Source organism: Panthera pardus, unplaced genomic scaffold (assembly GCF_024362965.1).
Source record: "Panthera pardus isolate Hobbes unplaced genomic scaffold, ASM2436296v1 HiC_scaffold_2, whole genome shotgun sequence".
Lineage (NCBI taxonomy): Eukaryota > Metazoa > Chordata > Mammalia > Carnivora > Felidae > Panthera > Panthera pardus.
Window position 1 is genome coordinate 108,790,077 of NW_026526765.1, and position 20,245 is coordinate 108,810,321.

Here is a 20,245-nt window from a genome sequence, read left to right on the forward strand (position 1 = left end):
TTGTCAACTCTAACTCCCTTTTGATACTAGACCATCTTTCAGATCAAGACAATTACTTCATATAATAATATGAATTATTTCCATATTAAATATATACCTAATAGTGTGGATAGATAGGTAGATAGTATATACTATAATAGGGAATATAAATATATACTATAATCGGGAAAGATAGGATAAAATAGGCAGAGAGGGAAAGGTTAGGACCTGAGGCCCCTGGGTGGGAAAAAACACATATTTTGGAACAATGCTGGAAGCGGTTTACCACAGCAAACCCCTAAGGGTGTAAGGTCCCTCTTAAGAATATAACCTGGTCCCCTCAGGTTCCCCTCAGGAATTTAACAATAAAAATACTTAGCTAAACCATAAAACTTACGTTATACATGGGACAATATGACCAGTCTAACTCCTTACACAATGGAGCCGAGCCAATCAGGAATGGACATCCCAGTGCCTAGAGTTATCCAGCTAGCACGGACAGAATCTGAGAATGAACGAGGTGGAAGAAAACGGGGTGCTGACCAGAACCTTATAAAACAAAGACCCTTGCCTGTAGATGTGGGTTATTCACCTTTGAATGTCCCCTCCCTGTAGAACTTTCCTATTATTCTTCCTTTCTGAGCTTATACTCTAATAAACTTTGCCTGCTGCTCATCTTGTGTCCACCTCTTCATTCTTTGAAGTGACAAAACAACGGACGCCAGGAATTGAGGTAAAAAATCCTGTAACAATACTGGGTAACAGATTTTTTCTCAAAATGATTTACATTTCTCACAACTATCTTTTGTGGCTGGCTATTGTTATTGCTATTGAGTGGATAAAGCAATTAGAAAACCACCACCAAAAATTCCAAATGACAGAGAGATGACACGAATTAGAGGTAAAGATGGAATAAGAGCTAGATTTCTCAAGTCTGCTTCGTGTTTAGTATTTTCCAAAACACGCAAAGTACAATGAGGTACATCTATCTCATGGTGTTTTCAATTGCGTCATACAACTTAAAGAGTTAGGATGGGATTCAGGACACCATATCCCAAAATACAGCACCCTGACATACTAAATATTCTAAACTGAAGGAGTATGAGAAAAAGGGAGAAGCAAGAAGGACTCTCTGTGACCTTCCCTACACCCAGTCACACCCCATTATCATCTGTCCTTCACTCTTGGAGGAGGTCATGAAAACTTCATTTGAGAGGTGCCCTCCACTATGGTGGGAGAAAAGGAGCATCCTTATCTCCAAAGACAAAGGGAACTGTGATAAGAATCCAAACAAACAGGCCTTGCAAAATTTCCATTTTGCTACACTTACTTCATACCCGGTGCCCTATCATTATCTTTCCACAACTTTCCACTCTGCATCAAATCTAGCATAAAAACACATAGGTTTAACAAATCCCTCGGGATCTTCATTTCCTTTCGAAGGCTTCCGTGTCATGAAAAACTTAAATTTGTATGCTTTTCTCCTGTTATCTTGTCTTTGTCAGTTTAATTTTCAAATGCAGCCACAGAGTATGAGACAATGGAGGAAAACTTTTTCCTCTCCTACAGTTTGGAAGAAGTCAGAGAAATGGTCCATCGACATCAAAGAAAAATTTAGAGGAAAAATTACAAGGTAATAAGATCAGAACATTAATTAATTTTTGTCCTCCATTCCAGAAATATCCAAAGCAGACAAAACTATTTATTCTTATTAGGTCTTAGAAATAAAATGCAAATTACACACTAAATAAAAGTGACAAAATAAAATACATTTTGTATTTCTCATATTGTACAAACTGAGATAAACTTAAAGTGACTACAACCAATAATAACTCTAAACAATACATCATAGGTCTCAGGATGATATCCAGCAAAAATCTAATATCCAGAAAAACAAAGTTTATAGCCTTTCTGTTCATAGGGGCTGCAGCTGTTAGAAACAAGTGATCACACCTACAGAAGAACGCAGAAATCAAAACCTCACAAAAGGGTGATAGAGTAACAGAATTCAGAGACCTCCTCATCTTACTTGGTATTGAGCACATCACTAATTAATGGCAAAACTGGCCACTAAAGTTTTAGATTAGAACTCAACTTTCCCAGCTTCCCACTGCACTTACTGGAAGGTATATTTCCCCCTACTTTAATTAGTATTATTTCACAGCCAATTCATATTGTTAAGGTAATTTAAAATCTTCTCATTAGCTGTCAATCCTCTGGTGAAATCTTCATATCATCTCCAAGGGATAATAATCCTCCCCAATCTGAACTGCGACATTTGATTTTGCTCTAGAATAATACATCAAAATGGGTCCTCATATTCCTTTTCTGATTCCTAGTGATTTTCATTAGAACTATTGCTGACCGGGACACTCAGCCTCCTAAAAGGGCTTCCTCCTTTTTCCCCCCAGGAAATTGACTCAATGAATGATTTTTCCTCTCACACCTCTTGTAGAACCTTCATTAATACTGCCTTCAAATAACCTCCTACTTCAGGTATCAGTACAAATCTATTTTCTTTTCCATTTAGAAATTCCATTACAAGAAGGCATAAATAAAAGAACAATTATTCTATTACCATCTTTTCAATATATAACCACCTATATTATGTAGCTACTGATCTTATGGATCTTAAAAGTTCTGGTCTTATACATCATATAGATCTTAAAAGTTACTGCTTTGGTGACAGATTAAATGAGGATGCTGAGAGGTAATGTTATCAAAGACAATTTCCAAGTTTCTGACATGAGTAACTGGGTGTTCAGAAGTGTCCAATATCAAGCAGAGCACAGTGAATTGGTTACACTATCCCCATGAAATATATCCAATTCAGTAAATTACTGAGAGCCCACTAATGTGTCAAACATTGTGCTAGACTCTAAGGGTACTGAAGATAAACAACATCTGGTCCCTGATCTGAAGGAGCTCAAAGGGGTCCTATAAGACAATGAATGTTCAGTTGACATACTCGTTATAATAATACCATGTAGGCTATTCTGTAAGCAAGTACCCTATGTCTGGTGTTAAGCAGAAAAAAAAAACACAGTAACAACAAAAACGTGTACAACATTATCATCACCATAGGCAGAATTGATTTACTGAGTATATACCACTTCCTAGGCATTGGTCTAAGTATTTTACGTGTATCAGATCACTTAACACACAAAACAATCCAACAGTTTAGCTCTATTTTATAGGTAAGGATAGAAATGTGTCAAATACCTTGTGCAAGGTCACACAGTGAATCCAAAAGCCAGGATTCACATCCACCCAGTGTGGTCCCAGGGCCTGGACCTTAAGCCTTTCACTGTATGTTCTCAACACATGGGCCTAACCTCCAAAAAGCCCAGGAGGTGAGATATGTAAAATGCAAGCATAGAAGCAGAGTACACAACAATGAATGTATGATTCAGTAAAAACATTTCAAGAAGGCAGAAATCACCTGTAGGCAGAGAAAGTGGAAGGAGTTTCACAAATAAAAAAAATGGAAGACAAATAAAAAATGTCAAAGGATGGCAAAGATTTCAGGTAAGGCAACCAAACTGGGGCCCTTTTACCACCTATAATTCTACCCTCTTTCTCTAGTTTCCTTTCAACCTATAGCCTCTACTCTAAACCTTTTGCCATGACTTGTAATAAATATGGGGGTTTAAGGGCTCCATCACCAATGAGTGCTAACTGAAGTAGCACATGCTGCTGTCTGGCTGCACATTCAACGATTATTGTAAATGTCTCGCAAATACAAACTGAGGATCAACTCTATACAACCACTGCATAAAGATGGGCCAATGAAAGCTTCTTCCTGGCTGAAAGCCTGCCAATTTCTGAAAGGTGAAATGGAGGCAACAGCAATGACGAATGAACAAGAAAAATGAAGAGTGTCGGCAGGCATCACATGGAAACAACATGAATGGAAGAAAGCCTCACACAATAAATGATGGACAGCTTCAGGAAAGCCTAAATTGCTACCTTCACACACTTGGTCAAAATAACTGATAGTAATAAAATTAGTATTAGCAGTATTAATAGATAAGATTAGAGCAATGATTGAAAGACTAATATTTCACCACTTACCATTTAACACTCCTATGCCTTCAACATTTTAATGGGCACGGTATATACAATGTCCAATTTAGCCTCCAAATAACCCAGAGCTGCCGGTTAGTACTACTGCCGCACAGGAGACATGAAAAAAATTAAGAACCAGAAAGCGAAAACGGGTCCGACGTCACATCAACAGTAGGTGGAGCAAACACCTAACCCAAATTTAGCTTTCCTCTCCATCACACCATGTCTTTTTCTCTCTGAAACTGCTGTATGGAGTGAAAGCAGTTCAAGGAAAGAATCCGCCAAAGTACGATGCTCCTCAAGCGACAGAGGTATACTGGCTGCACAAGGAACACCAGGAAGTACACAGGACTCGTGACTGTACTCCTTTTGTCCCCTTGCTGGAGCTAGTGCTCTGGGACAATTATTTTCCTTTAAGGCTTCAGCCACTTTGAGGGCCTGCACCCAATAGCTCATTCTCATTCACAAACTTCTCTTAATCTCATTCTAAAACAGTTTGAGATCCTGCACCTTTAGAGTCCTCTTATTTGACTATAGTTTGGTCTCTTGCGAGTGATGTTTAAAATAAGTTTACTGCTATACAATGGTTGCTGATCAGTTAAGAGTACTGAGTGTGAGATGAGGGCCACCTTATGAAACCGGTTTGTCAGAAACCTTTAATTTGTAGACAGGGCACTGGTCCTAGATACAGAAGATATGGAGAGTGTAGTCCCATATTCACAAGCATTCAAGAGCTTTCCCTAGTAGTTAGGACAGGAAACAGAAGACACAAAGAGTCCTTCTAAGGCGCAAGGGTACACTGACCAGCACGCCCACCAGCACCCTCAAGGTGCAGTGGCACCTATCACCACTGCACAGCAGGGTGCTCCAGCACATAATCAGAATTTTAAAAATACTGCTGAATGTTTGTTTTATCAGTACCGCAGGCTTTATATCAGGAAAGGAAGGTGGGGGCATTTTACTTCTGCTACGTTTTAAGAGTAAAGTGGATTTTTACTGGAAACAAAAACCAAAATGGACTATTTCCATTCAAATTCTAAGGTAAGGGGACAAAAACACTTCAAAATACTTTATAAAGGGTGGATATTTTGGGGGTAAGAAGGGAGGGACAAAGGGATTTCGAAGCACTGACAGAAAAACAAATTCACGTTTAGCTTTAAAAAAGAAGTTTTTAAAAGGATTATAACCCTTCAACAACAACAACAAAATCAGCAAGCCCAGGAATAAGTCATTTACCTCTTTTTTCTCAAAACTGCTTTGTATACAGATAAAGGCAGTGAACCTGCGATTATGGCATCCATCGTTCATCTTCCTAAACCACCGTATCTACATCCTCCAACTTCTGCTAGATTACAGCTAACAAAATTCAGTTTATGAATATTAATCAGCTCAAAAGTAGATATCTTATTCAATTTATGTCTGCAAAGGAAACCAGCCTATAAATTCACAGCAAGACCCAAAAAAATACATATGCACAGCCTAGTCAAATTACAAAATCATTAAAAGCTGCATCACAGAGGGGTTTTCCCAGATGAAATGAAATGATCATAACCAGTCATTACTACAAACTATACTGGATTGCATACAAAGGAAAACATTCATAAGCCAAAGATTATTTTTTGAAAAGCCAAGGGTATCTATCCCATTTGTAAACCATATAGTCAAAGGGAAGACAGGGAGTAGAACCTCACCAGGCAAGGTCCTGAAATTCCCAAGTACTCTTACACATGTTTTATTTTCCTTATCTAACAATGAGAGAGAAGTAAAGAGTCACCAATTCAATACATCCTATAACGATTGCTCATTTTATGTTCGACTCTGACAATATAAAATTTCTAAACAACGTTCCCAGTGACACCTTACTGCCCTTTGCACAAACTTCTATATGTATTGAGATAATACACACTACGTTAGAAATCAGTTCAAGCAAATCTTGACGAAAAAATTAATAATAAGAGCAACCATCACTCGCACACACACACAAAATGAAAACCCTACACTTTAAGTTCCACAAGGGTAAGGACTGCATCTGTTTTGCTCCTCACGGTAATCTCACCGTCTAGCATTGCAGAGATGTTCAGTTAAGTATTTCATGGAAAGGGAGGGAGAATAATCATTCAACTCTAAGGGCTAGAGTTATCACTAAGGGTGCTTTTTGCCAGTCCCACTGTGAACTTAGTGTAATATGTACACCTGAAATACCACTGCTTGATCATCAATTTCACACAAGAAGTAGAGGAAAAGTATGTTTCCCATCAGTTAGTCTTCTCAAATTGGCCTCTCTTATCTGGACTGTAGAGTTTGACACAGACACTTACACAGCTTTTCTGTTGCAACAGAGACAATGTAACTTTAACTGGTAACTTGACTTCCCATAATAGCTCAACCTACTATCAGGAACCCATTTATAAAATCAGACCTATACAATGTATAGGAATCTGGTGTTTTAATTACCTATCACTCAAAATAAATACATAAATAAATAAGTAAAATTACCCATCACTCTAATCCAGCCCAATAGAATGAGCAATCCATTAGCAACTGAGATTTTGATTAATCAACTTTAGAAACAATCAATCTTGAAGACTCTCATCTTTTTGAAATTGACACAGATAATTAGTATAAACAAACATGTCCACTAATAGCTTTTCATTTCAAAATTAACTAGCATTACAATGAAAACAATTAACGATGCACAAAGATTTTCAGCATTTATTTAATGTTTGTTAAATGGCTTAGCATTTAATTATACTCTTTGTATATCATATGCATATTTTAATTGTAGCACTACAGAACAGTATAAATTATCTTATTCATTATATAAACTGGTTTTCAGAGAGACTCACTTCTCCCAAGTGTTAGAATGAAACCTTAATCCCAAATCCCACAATCTCACACTACCGCTTTTCTGAATTTATAAAAACATATTTAATGCTCAAATGACTAATTTAAATGTTAAATATACATCCTTTTCAAAGTAAATACATCTAGATTCATTTTATACTCTTGGAAAGGGTATTGACAGGCAGATAACAAAATTTATATATACAATTAATTTAACACATTAAAATATTCCTAAGCAGCTCCATTCAAAGAACCCCTAATTTGCAACAACACAACAAATCTACAAATCTACAAACTTTCCTTTTTAAGTCTGCTAAATTAGGTGTGCTAATAGGGCAAAAGTGAAGAATGATCTATCTACCTCAAATAGTACTTTATACAGTGACCAAAAAGTATGCTACACTTCCTACCAGGACTGACAAACTGAGAAATCAAATTAGCCCAATTTTTCAGGCACAAACATTCTTTGGAAGTTCAGAAAAATGTTATTTAGTTGGGAGAAAAAAAGGCCCATGACTGTAGTGTAAGTATTACATTCATTCTTCATTCATTCAATAAACTTACTGTGTACCCCTTAAGGTGTTAAAAGCATGGTGTTAAGAACAAAAGTTGATTCATACTCAGTGTATTAATCATGGGTTATTTTCTGTATGCTGATGGTTTGACGGATGCGATCTTGATGACCCTGGAAAGAATGCCCCTCCCAGGGCTAGCCAATTCCTAGAGATAGTAAATGACTGCCTTCCGACATACATTTCATACGCAAACCATCTGATCCAGAGCCCATACTCCACTACTTCTTTCATCAGGCTCTTACACTTAGAGCCACTATCCCCCTGCTCTAATCACCAAAGAGCCAGGTAACACACAAATGGCAAAAGTGCCTACACCCTAGAGCCTACTGAAATTATTTAAACTAGCCCATCCTAAACTTCCCATCCTAAACCTCCTCGCCCTCGCTTTCCCATTCCTTCCCATGGAAACCACAAGAAAGGTTCATGCCCACATTGTCCCCCGACTCCCTGTGCCTCCAGACCAACCTGGTGCTTCCCTGTGGTTCTGTGTGGTGTGGAGTGCATCCTCCCCTTGGGAACTGCTAAAGACAAACCATCTTTCAATGGCCATTTCCCCTGATCTGATGGCCTCACCATATCTAAATAAAAATAAAACCTGCACTTTACTTAAAGCACTCAGGACCTACTAACAATACACTCATATTTAGTAATGTCTCCTGGACCAATAAATGATTGAATAAGCAAAGCATGAATGCTGGCAACAAACAGGCAAGCAAACACTAGAACGCAATTTCAAGACCTGAATCCTAGCATTTTCAGCATGTGACAAGTTGGGCAGGACTGAAATGGATTTTTAAAAAATCCCCACAAGACAATGAGTAGCTTATCTTTAACAGTATTGTTTAGCAATACTGTTAGATGGAAACTATTAACTGCATGATTCATTGCAGAGAAGAAAAGTGAACGGTACCTTGCAGGCCTGTCTTTCTAGGATGTATGTTCTACTCTCCACCCAGCTCTGTCCTTACTACCCTCACCGCCCTTGCTCTAAGGCCTTGAGCTGGGGGGATGACAGAATCAAGACTGTAAAAGAATACAGGCTTCCTTATGGGAGTGATGAAAATGTTCTAAAATCAACTATGGTGATGGTTGCAGGACTCCGTGAAAAATTCTAAAAACGACCGAGTTGTACCCTTTATGTGGGTGAATTGTATGGTCTATGGATTACATGTCAATAAAGTTGTTACACCCCACCCCCCCACACACGTTTCTAAGACATTTTTCTTGGGAAAGACAAAAAACTGAGAACTGATTTTCACTATAGAAAAGCTACTGAGATCTTAGGCCAACGATTTGCAAATAAAAGAAAATACTATAAAGTATTAAAAAAATATATGACCTAGAAGTAAAAAAGAAAAACACATCCTATTTTAAGGGATGAAAATAAAATTCTATAAAGTTAAATACTCATTTAGAAATGGTCAGTTTAAGCCAAATATAACTCAGGTAAAGCAACATGTCTACAACTTAAAAACTGTAAACTGCCTTCAATTTAAGTATGTTTAAACTACCAAAATAGTACTCTTTGGAAACTGTTACCTTGATTCAACTAGTCTAACGTTTTAAAAGTCGTAAAATGACTTATCTTAGAAACTGTATTAAAGTTTTCTTAAATAATTAATGTTCAAGTATAGATATTATATATACTATTTTTGAGATAAACGAGAATTATGGAGAGGTACCAAGTATCAAATCCAAGCAGATTTAGTAAATCTGATACTCAGAGGAGTATATTATAAAGGCAATTTCTCCCGGAAAGCAAGCTATCATACCTACAAACCACGCAGCTTTGCCAATCTCTTTAATTATTCAACTAGCTTATGTTAAATATTCCCCATTGGTGACTTCCTTAAATCTAAAAATAAAAGTCAAAATTCTTGCAATACTTGCTCTCAAAGAACACTTACATCTGAAATGCTTAGAATCGCATTATAAAAACGTGTCTTTGAAGGTGGAAGATGAATTGCTATTTTAGAGAAGACAGTCAAAGTGAAGTTTGATTATTCTCATTTCCAAGTAGTAGTTTTGTTTAATCTATGACTTTGGAAGAAAATTTTTTGGAAAATATTAAAGGAGATATATGTAAATAATGTTATGGTCATATAAAAATGAAATGAAGAAAATACTGCCTCCTCTACATATAAATATGACCCTAAGAAAGGCAGGATATTCAAACCTGGAATTATTCCAGCTAAAGAAAGGAAGAGGGAAACAAAAACGACTCAAGACAACTGCACTGCATAAGTTTAAAAAAAAAAAAAAAAAAAAAGATTGCACTATGTTAAGAAGGTGATCAAGACAATAGAACAAGAATGTACACAGCAGATATCCTTAAGCTGGGGATAAGGCAGAGTACTATAAAACATCATCAAGCAGAAAGTAACATTCCTTAGAACATATGTCACTGATACACATTTTAAAAATGAATTAATGAACAGGAATACAGACACTCAATAGACCTGAAAATGTACTTAATTAAAAATGAGTGCACGTACACACAGAGACTTAGGCTTCTTGAACTCTTTCCTGCAGTAAATGGATGAATAGGTGAGAAAAGAAGAGAGAAAGAAAGGAAAGAAATAAGAACAGCTAGCCTCATCTATCCAAATAGTCTGACCTTACATATATAAACTCATTTAATCTTTACAATACTCTCACTAGGAACGTATCTGCATTTTAAAAACAAGGAAATGTAGGCACAGGTAAGTCAAGTAAGATGGTCATGGTCATCAGCAAGTCACTACTAGCAATGAGATTTCAATGTAGTTCCGAAGTCTATAGTTTTTACCAAATTTCTCAACCAGAACTAGATTAGGGTAAAGGAGAGTTTAACAGTTTCCCAAATGGTCATTCTTGAAAGCAGTGATTCTAAACTGGAGGTTAGAGGTTCACTGGTATCTTTCTGCATTTAATGTGTGTTATCTCTAATCTACCCTCAAGAATTTCAGTACTTGGTTAGAGAAAACTCTAACATGCTTTATTAACCTTAATATTTTTTCCATTCATTAATTTATTCAACAAATGTTTACAGTGTTGGCTACTGTCCAAGACGAGGTTCTTTAACACTTCCATGTTAAAGGCCTAAATACTCTCAAGTCACTGTTCTCCAGTAAGAAAGGAAAACAGAAGTAGAAACACAGGTAGCTGGAATTTGGTCTTCAGAAATCAGTAAGATACCACTCAATTTCAGAGTGAGGAAATATGTTGGTCTTGTGCATGTCCGCCTAAGAAAGAGCACCACCCTGTATTTAAAGGAGCAAGTCCTGGCATCCAGTGGGGCCAGCTCAAAATCTGCCTTATGTTATGTTATGCCACATGCCACACACAAGGAAAGTTAGTTTACATCTTCAGGTTATTTCTTTGCTCTATAAAAAGAAAATATTCATGCCTATACCTCAGGACTGTATTAAAAATTGAATGAGATGTAAATGTGAGGGGCGCCTGGGTGGCTCAGTCGGTTGGGCGTCCGACTTCAGCTCAGGTCATGATCTCGTGGTCCGTGAGTTCGAGCCCCGCGTCAGGCTCTGGGCTGATGGCTCAGAGCCTGGAGCCTGCTTCCGATTCTGTGTCTCCCTCTCTCTCTGCCCCTCCCCCGTTCATGCTCTGTCTCTCTCTGTCTCAAAAATGAATAAACGTTAAAAAAAAAAAAAAAAAAATTGAATGAGATGTAAATGTGAAACATGTGGCAATATATAAAGACATAAAGCATTACAGTATGTGTTCAATAATTATCTATTGCTATGGTGTTAGGACAAAACAACTACCTGTGGGCTTATTTCAAACTACCGTATCAGAAATAAACAACACCTGCTAAGTGGATTTATTTCAGTTATTTATAGGATTTAGTTTATCCTAACTTATCATTAGGATACAAGTGTTCTTAAAGTTCCCTAAGACATAATGATCTAGTTTATTATTCTCACACAAAATCAATTTTAAGGCCTGCTTTACACCTTTAAAATTAAAAGTACAAAAAAACCAGGGGTGCCTGGGTATTTCAGTCAGTTAAGGGTCCAACTCTTGATTTCGGCCCAGGCCATAATCTCCCAGTTTGTGACTTTTGAGCCCCACATTGGGCAATGCGCTGACAGTGTGGAGCCTGCTTGGGATTCTCTCTCTCCCTCTCTCTCTGTCCCTCCCCTGCTGTGCTCTCCCTCCCTCTCTCTCTAAGTAAAAAAATTTTCAAATAAATAGAGAGAGAGAGAGAGAGAGAGAGAGAGAGAGAGAGAGAGAGAGAAAGAAAGAAAGAAAGAAAGAAAGAAAGAAAGAAAGAAAGAAAGAAAGAAAGAAGCAAGCAGGTAATGCCAAACTCCACAATGACAAGGGGTAAAAACAAAAAAAACTGATAGTGGTGTTTAACGTCCAAATCAAAGGATTTTATATTTGCTGTATGGAAATGGAAGTTTTAACAAAGTGTGTAAACTATAACAAAATGACTTTAGCTATGCAAAGAGAAAAAAGAAATTGCAACCTTCTTTAGAGATAATCCACAATAAGTAACAACAAATTATGTAACATTCTTTTGAATTACCAGGAGGATACTTTATAAAGTGCTACTGACATAATTTTACACGTTGACCTTATACAAAAAAGAGGACCTAAAATAAGTAATAAAATCTGATTATAAAAAAAAGAAAATTCAGACAAAAGTGACATAAATTATGAAATGAACATGACCAAGTTGAAGTGAAGTGCCCACCGCTCCCATTCACATCTTTTTTAGATCTAGACCAACACTTGTCCCATCACGGTCTACTAACAAAATTAGCACACATATATATAATACAACACTGCCCAGCAACATGCAGCAATACCAAAGGCCAAAGATAGTGCTAATATTTTGATGCTTTAAAGAAACAAAAGTATTAAAAAGCATTTCCTCACCTATTATCAGATGGCAGAAGAGAAAGCAAAGCCAAAGCTGAAAGTTTTCTTCTTTCAGGCTGCGTAATGTTGTCCATTCGATCAACCCACATTTCAATCATATTTCCCAAAAGCTGATCCATCTGAAAAAAAGAGCAGGAGGCATCTTAAAATAGGTGAAATGCTATTTACTCGTGCAGCACTACTGTTAAAGGCTAAGACCTCACAAGGTGTGGTTAAAGTTCAACTCCAGCAAACGACAGAACTGAAATACAAGAATTTGGGGCAAGCCTGGAGCTGGAACGGAATAATTTGAGCAAACCGGAAAATGACTCTCATTAATCTTGAGAGCCAACTTATTCCGAGATCTAAATAGATTTAGATTTTAGTAATTTCATTTAATAAATCACCAATCCAATACACTCCTGGCGCACTAAAAAAGTACACTCATTTTTCAAAATTGTCAACTTGTACTTAGGTTATAGTTATTCACTTGGGTGATTAGATGTTTAAATATTTAAAGCGTAATTTGCTGGACTGATTTGTTGCTACTTTTAGAGGAAAGGATAGGTTGTAACCTCAACCTGCAGTATTTCAAAGAAAAATAAATCAGTTTCCAGGACATTTATATGCTACATTAAAAATAATCAACATAATACAGAATTGCTAAGTGTGCTGGTTAATTGTACCTTTCAACTCCGCCAGGCTAAGGTGTCCAATTGTCTGGTCAAATACTAGTCTAGATGTTACTGTCAAAGCAGTTTATAGATATGATTAACATGTACCAAGAGTTGACTTTAAAGAAAAGAGAGATTACCCTAGACAATGTGGATTGGGCTTCATTCAATCAGGGGAATTTCCCCTTAAGAGCAAAACTTAAGGTTTCCCAGAAAAGAAGAAATCCTGCCTCAAGACTATAACCCAGAAATCCTATTTCAATTTTCAGCCTTTCCTAAAAAATTAGGACTCACCAGCGCCTACAATCAAGTGAGCCAATTCCTTAGAATCACTCCCTCCCTGCCTCCTCCCCCTCCATTGTCTCATATTCTCTCTCATCCTTGTGTGTGTGATGTGTATACATGCACACACATCTCTCTCCACACAAAAGATTCTCTTTTTTCTGGAGAACGTTGACTCAAAGTGTTAGAACCTATCAAGGAAAACACAACCAACTGTACTGATCATAGTGACTGAAAGTCAATCTCAGGGTTTGCTTATAAACACTTGTCCACTTACAGTACTTTTGAAAAAATGCAATTACTATCAACATCTCTACTTCATGGATTTGGGGAATATAAAATCAACCTTAAGCTCCCACACTGTTCTTCTTATATGCCTCTACATGTTTTCCTAGAAATATTTCAACTTTGTACAAGTAATAAAGTCAAGGAAACACATGTTCAAGACAATTACTTATATTTGAGTTCTGCTAACTGTGTGCTGCATCCTAGGATGCAATGAAGTCACAAAAGGCTTATAATTATTCAGAGACACAGAGAAATATCTGTCAGATACCACAGGAATTCTTCTTTATGATGACTTTCTATCTTTGGGAAGTACTACTCAGAAATCCAGGTAAAACAAAACGAAGTTGCAGGTGTCCAATCTGACTCCAAAGTTTGAGAATCTGAGTGGTGCCCAATAAGCATACATATTCCATTAGTAAGTAATTGTGGCAATTTAAGAATGAAATAAATATATTATTCTTTCTTTAGACTTATATATTGTTTTTCAGTTAACTACTAAATTATTAGGACTAAAGTACATATTAAGCTGCATGGAGCCAACCAGTTAATAAAAGAAACCATGAGGTATTTTTATTTCTTCTGGCTTATGAGCACTGTGAAAATATTATAGACACACTAAGGGCGCCATGAACCATGACAATTTGGTAACTTCTGATATATATCACTTGTCTTCAAGTCACATTTAATTTGGAAACAAATGGTAGAGAGGCTCTCTAGACTTCCTACAATTAATACCTAGTAAGCAAGATTTAAAAAATAAACCATAACCATTGTAAAAGCAAATATCAAGTTAACATTGAAATGTAATGTATACAACTAAAACTACAATAAAGTATCTGGTTGGAATAAGGATGCAATCAGCAAAGACAGATGTCTCCGTAGTCTATACATTTATTTCCTTGATTACAAAAATAATTAACAGCACAAAACAGTGAATGTGTGGGGACTTTAATTAAATAAGCAATTCGAACACAGGGGCTCAGCAAGCTTTTTCTGTAAAGGGACAGTTAGTAAATATTTAAGGCTTTGTGGACCTTACTGTCTCAGTCATAAATATTCAACTCTCAACATTAGTCGTAAACAATATGTAAAGAAATGCACATGGATGTATTCCAGTACAAAATTTTGGAAAACTTCCATGTGTCAGTAAACACTACTATTCTTTTTTCAACCATTAAGAAATATAAAACCCATTCTTTTTCTTTGTTTATTTGTTTATTTTCAGAGAGAAAGAGAGACAGTGTAAGCAGGAGAAAGACAGAAAGGCAGAAAGAATCCCAAGCAGGCTCTGAGCTGTCAGCACAGAGCCTGACATGTGGCTCAATCCCACGAACTGTGAGATCATGACCTAAATCGAATCCAAGAGTTGGATGCTTAACCAACTAAGCCACCCAGTTTATAGACATCCCTATAAAAACCATCCTTAACTCATAGACTTTACAATAACAAGCAGCAGACTGAATCTGGGCCATAGGCCATACATAGTCTGCTGACCCTGTGAACACATCAATAGAGCCAAAACAAGGATGAAGCAAAAAAAGTGTGTGGGGTCAAAATTTAAGGAGGTGCTCACTCTCAGCACCTCACTTGCCTCATCCAAACCTGGCCCTGATGATAAATGCGTAGTTCCCAATACTATAGGAATACCTAAGAAAGACCCAACTAAAGCTTAGGAGACTAAGGCAAAGTTACCTAGAGAAGCTTAGTTTTTTGTTTGTTTTTTTTTTTTTAAGTTTATTTATTTTGAGATAGAGAGAGTGTGTGAGCTGGGAAAGGGGAGAGAGAGAGAGAGAGGGAGAGAGAGAGGGAGAGAGAGAGGGAGAGAGAGAGGGAGAGAGAGAGGGAGAGAGAATATGAATCCCAAGCAGGTTCCACAATGTTAACACAGACCTCAGCGTGCAGCTCAAACCCATGAACTGTGAGATCAGAATCTGAGCTCAAACCAAGAGGTGAATGCTTAACCAAATGAACCACCCGGGAACCCCTAGAGGATTTTAGTTTTAAGGCAGAAGGAAACAAGATGAAGAATCAAGCTAAGGAAGGTGAGAAACTGGGACGGGGTGTTTGAGGGAGAGGGAATGAAGAGCCTGTAGGCAAGTACTCTGGAGCAAGAGGAAGGTAAGTGCTCTCAAGAAAGTGAAAAGTGATCTGCGCAGTGAATAGCTGATCATGAAGTTCCAAAAGGAGGCTAAGGGATGAAGCTAAAGGAGTCAAGAACTAGATTATGGTAAGCTTTTGTAGGCAAACCTATCCTGGAAGCATACAGACATTTTATTTTCATAATGTAGTATTATCAATTAGTACTGAACATAGGCATTTGTTGGACTCCCCCCTCCCCTAAATCCCACAATGAAAGTAAAGAAATATAAAAAGCAAAGGATTAATCCCATAGAGTCCAAGAGGAGAAACTACACTAGGTAAAGACAGCAACAGTGTTTGGAGGATGGCCGGTGCATGAAACAATCTTAAGTGACTGGGCAGAACAGCAAAGCCTGAAGCCAAGCTGCCTGCCAAGGAAATAACAATAATGTAAGCAGATGTGGTCCTCAGAATCCTGCAATCATCATGCCTCAAAGAAGGCAGAGGTGAGGCACAGAGCTCAAGACAGGAAAACTGGCTGAGAATATGTATAAGAAACAATCAGAACCTTGTAGATCCCCTTTCCCACTCCTGAAATAATTCAGAGACACAAAATCTGAACAATTAAAATCAGAGAAGCTCCAACTCAAGAAACCAAGAAGAGAGGAAGGCAAGGTGAGGTATAAAGTCAGAGAATTTAAATGAAAATCTAGATGCTGAATGGTGAAACATTCTCACCAGCAAAGCCCTTTCCCCCACCCTGACTTCCACAACAGTTGTTCATACTAAAAGAGAGGCTATCCCTCAGGAGAAAAAAACAAAAAAACAAAAAAAACAACAAACAAACAAACAAAAAAAACCCACCTACAAATACTGTGACTTTCTAGTAAATTTCCCTAGACCACGCAATATCCCCAAAGTTCTAAGCTCTAAATTAGGTGATTAGTCTAAAAAGTTTTCATCATTCATTCAATATAAACAAGTAACCCTGAGAGACTTTGCACAACAAATGCTTAGAAGAAAAAGTACTCTAATGGTGGCTTCTGCAATAAACCCAGTTCCTTTCCCAAAGATACGCTATCATTCTTAGTTTAACTTGGCCTACTCTACTATCTCATACTGTTCTCAAGTGTTGAGAAGAGACAAACCTATCTCCAAAACCCTTGCTTGCTTCAAAGCTATCTGGATTTACTGGAATTCATTTGCCTAGCCCTAATTAATTCCTGCATGTATTTTTGATGTTCTTCAAAACTGCTTAGAGTCAAAAGCAGCCATCTGAACTGGAATACTATTTTATTCACTTTCATTCCCTTCGTCTCTACGCTCAAACATGATGGCTTGACATGTTTTTGTTGAATTCTTTGAGGAAAAACAAATGCCCTCTTCGTCATGAAAAATGAAAAGAGAAAAGATAAGAAGGGTTCCATAAAAGGCTTACGCTCTAAATACCAGGAATGAAAGAAGTCTGAACCAATAATAACAGCTCTTTCCTCAATCTTTCACACTGTCAACGGGCTCCAACAGTCCCAGCAATAGCCACTGTTTGTGATTTCTCTTTAATATGAAATTTAACACCATGGAGGTGGCCTTTTCTTCTCATCTATTTTTTTTAAATGATGATTACTTGAGATAACATGGAAACATAGATAGGAAATTACAGAAAATTTTCTGTACGACTTTTTAATGCACCGTGTTAAAAAAAACAAAACAAACAAAAAAAAAAACCACAGTAAAAAAAGCTTCCCCACGTTGGATTTGACAATGATTTCTCGAATATGGCAGAAAGGCATAGGCAATAAAAGGAAAAGAAAGGCAAACTGGACTTCTTGAAAACTAAAAATTTTGTGTAGCAAAAGACGCTATCAGCAAAGTAACAAGGCAACCCACAGAACAGGATAAAATATTTGCAAATCATTTATCTGGAATTAATATCTAAAACACATAATATCTAGGAATTAATATCTAGAACACATAAATAATTCCTCAAACTCAACAACAAAACACAATCTGATTGAATGAAGGGCAAAGAACTTGACTAGACATTTCTTCAAAGAAGAAAAACACAAATGGGCAATGAGCATATGAAGAGACAGTCTACATCACTATTCATCAGTCTACATCACTATTTATTCACAAATACACGGAGATACCACCTCACACACATTAAGGTGAACACTCTCAAAACAACAACAACAACAAAACAGAAACAACAAGTGTTGGCAAACACTGGAACCCTTGTGCACAGTGGGCAGGAATTTGAAATGGCACAGTTGCTGGGGAAAAGAGTATGGTGGTTCCTCACAAAATTAAAAATAGAATTACCATATGGCCCGGGGATTCCACTTTCAGGATACCAATCCAAAATAAGTGAAAACAGTGACTTCGAGAGGTAAGTGTAAAGCCATGTTCATAGTAGCTTTATTCACAGTAGCTAAATTGTGGAAGTAACCCAAGCATGAACAGATAAGCAAAATGTGGCATACACATACATTGGAATATCTTTCAGCCTTAAAAAGAAAGTAAAATCTGACCTATGTTACAACAAGGAAATTATGCTCAGTGATGTAAGTTAGTCACAAAAAGGCAAATACTTTATGATTCCATTTACATGAGGTACTTAAGAGTAGTCAAAATCACAGGCATAGAAAGTGTAATGGTGGTTGCCAGCAGCTAGGAGAGTTATGGTTTAACGGGTGTAGAGGTTCAAGTTTTATAAGACTGGAAGAGTTATAAAGATGGATGGTGCTGATGATTGTACAACATTATGAATATATTTAATACCACTGAACGATACACTTAAAAATCACTGAGGGTAAATTTTATATGTATTTTATCACACACAAAAAAGGAAAAAAAATGTAGTAGACAGCTCTCTTCTCGCAGCACAATGAACACATCTCTAACATAGTGCTCACACTATTATTGTGAAATTACCCATTTAAGTATTCTCTCCCTTAAGATTACTCTAAGCTTGTCAAAACAAATGTCTCCAGTGTGTAGTGTAAAAGTGTCTGATCCAGGATGGATAGGAGGCAGTGTAGAGTGTTCACTGAGAGATGAGGCTCCAAAGTTAGGTTGCTGGAGTATACACAGCAACTCCATCACTTACTAGTTGTGTAAAATTAAGCAAGCTCGTAAATTTCTGGAAGCCTCGGATTTCTTATATGAGACATGGAAATAAAAATACTATTATTTCAATAGGTTGTTGTAAGGATTTAATATAATACATGACACTTATATTGTTGTTAAATATACTGTTATTTTAAAAATCACTCAACAAATTTTGCTGAACTGAACTAAATAAACTCCTTTAACTGTTTTAATATTATCCCATCACAGCTAAATTTAATGAAGGTAATGAAAAATCTTACATATCTATTCATCTAAACAAAGGCTAGGAGTTCTAATGATATTTAGATATTATCTAGTGATAATATCTAAATGAAATTCTGGAAAAGCCATATACATTCTCAAATTTGCACTTCCTTGATCTAGATTTCCTTTAAAAAGTGGAAATAACACATCTGTTATTCTTTGTTTTATTTCACAGAGATTTTACAAATTGCCTCCATTCTAAAGACATCGTTCAAGTACTTTCCACATTCTGGATCTTACAAATCTGAAAAGATTAAGGACCTAAAACACAAAAACCATATTTTAACATAATGTATATAGTCTCAAGGAACCAACTCACTTAAGAACCTTATTCCATACTTGCCCTGGTGGCTGGTTTCAGTTACAGATTTTTTTTAGTAAGCTTTTGCTGATAACCTTATTTCCCACAATAATTACGAAGAAAACTCACTGCATGACATTGCAAGAGAGCAAATAATTTTATGTCAAGTATTTCTGCTTCAAGTATGAATAAATAAAAATTGCAACCATAAACAAATGAAAATTCCATCCTATGGCTAAGCAGAATACAAGTGTCTATTATGAAGAGAACAAGGGTAAATTTCAGTTGCCATTCACAGATTCCTTTTTCCTTCTTCTTCAAAATTACAGGTATAATGTAAGTTATTAAAAATTTTAAATATAAAATTTTAAATACTACAAGACTTTTATAGAATTATTTCACCAAATTATTTCCAATCCTTATTTGAATTAAGACTGAATTTCTTTAATTTAACTAAACTGATTCTTACCTCTTGATTAAATTTATGTGCCATCTCATTAAGAAGCGAAGAAAAAAAACTAGTATTTTGTAGCAGGACTCGACCCATAACTCCAAGATATGTTGACATCACGACAGGATACCTCTGTAAAAATAAATGACAGCACACATAAAATTATGTCAGGAGTATAGGTAGGAGTCAAAATTAGGTAGGAGTATAAATAAGAACAATTACAGACACAGTAACAGTCAACAGGGATATACAATAACATTCTACATCAAAATCCCTTCTTTAGGATAAAGTGCCAGTATTATCTGAGTTTGAAGTAACTTACTAAATATATGTCATACAAGGTCAAATAAATGTGTTACATATATGTTATATGGATTATAAACAGAAACACAGAAAGAATATTTACCGATGGCTTATTTATTCATATTACTGTGAATACTCCAAAAGTACATAGTTACATGGA

General features: G+C 36.5%; 1 protein-coding gene across 1 annotated transcript in view; it reads right to left on the reverse strand.

Moving 5' to 3' along the window:
• The window catches only part of IPO11 (importin 11), a 196,689-nt gene that overhangs the window by 56,628 nt on the left and 119,816 nt on the right, over window positions 1-20,245 (reverse strand). Inside the window, exons 26-27 of the mRNA XM_019414324.2 lie at window positions 19,801-19,914; window positions 12,351-12,472 (exon numbers count right to left, since the gene is read on the reverse strand). Coding sequence (XP_019269869.1) covers window positions 12,351-12,472; window positions 19,801-19,914 — 236 coding nt within the window. The remainder of the gene's footprint in view (window positions 1-12,350; window positions 12,473-19,800; window positions 19,915-20,245) is intronic.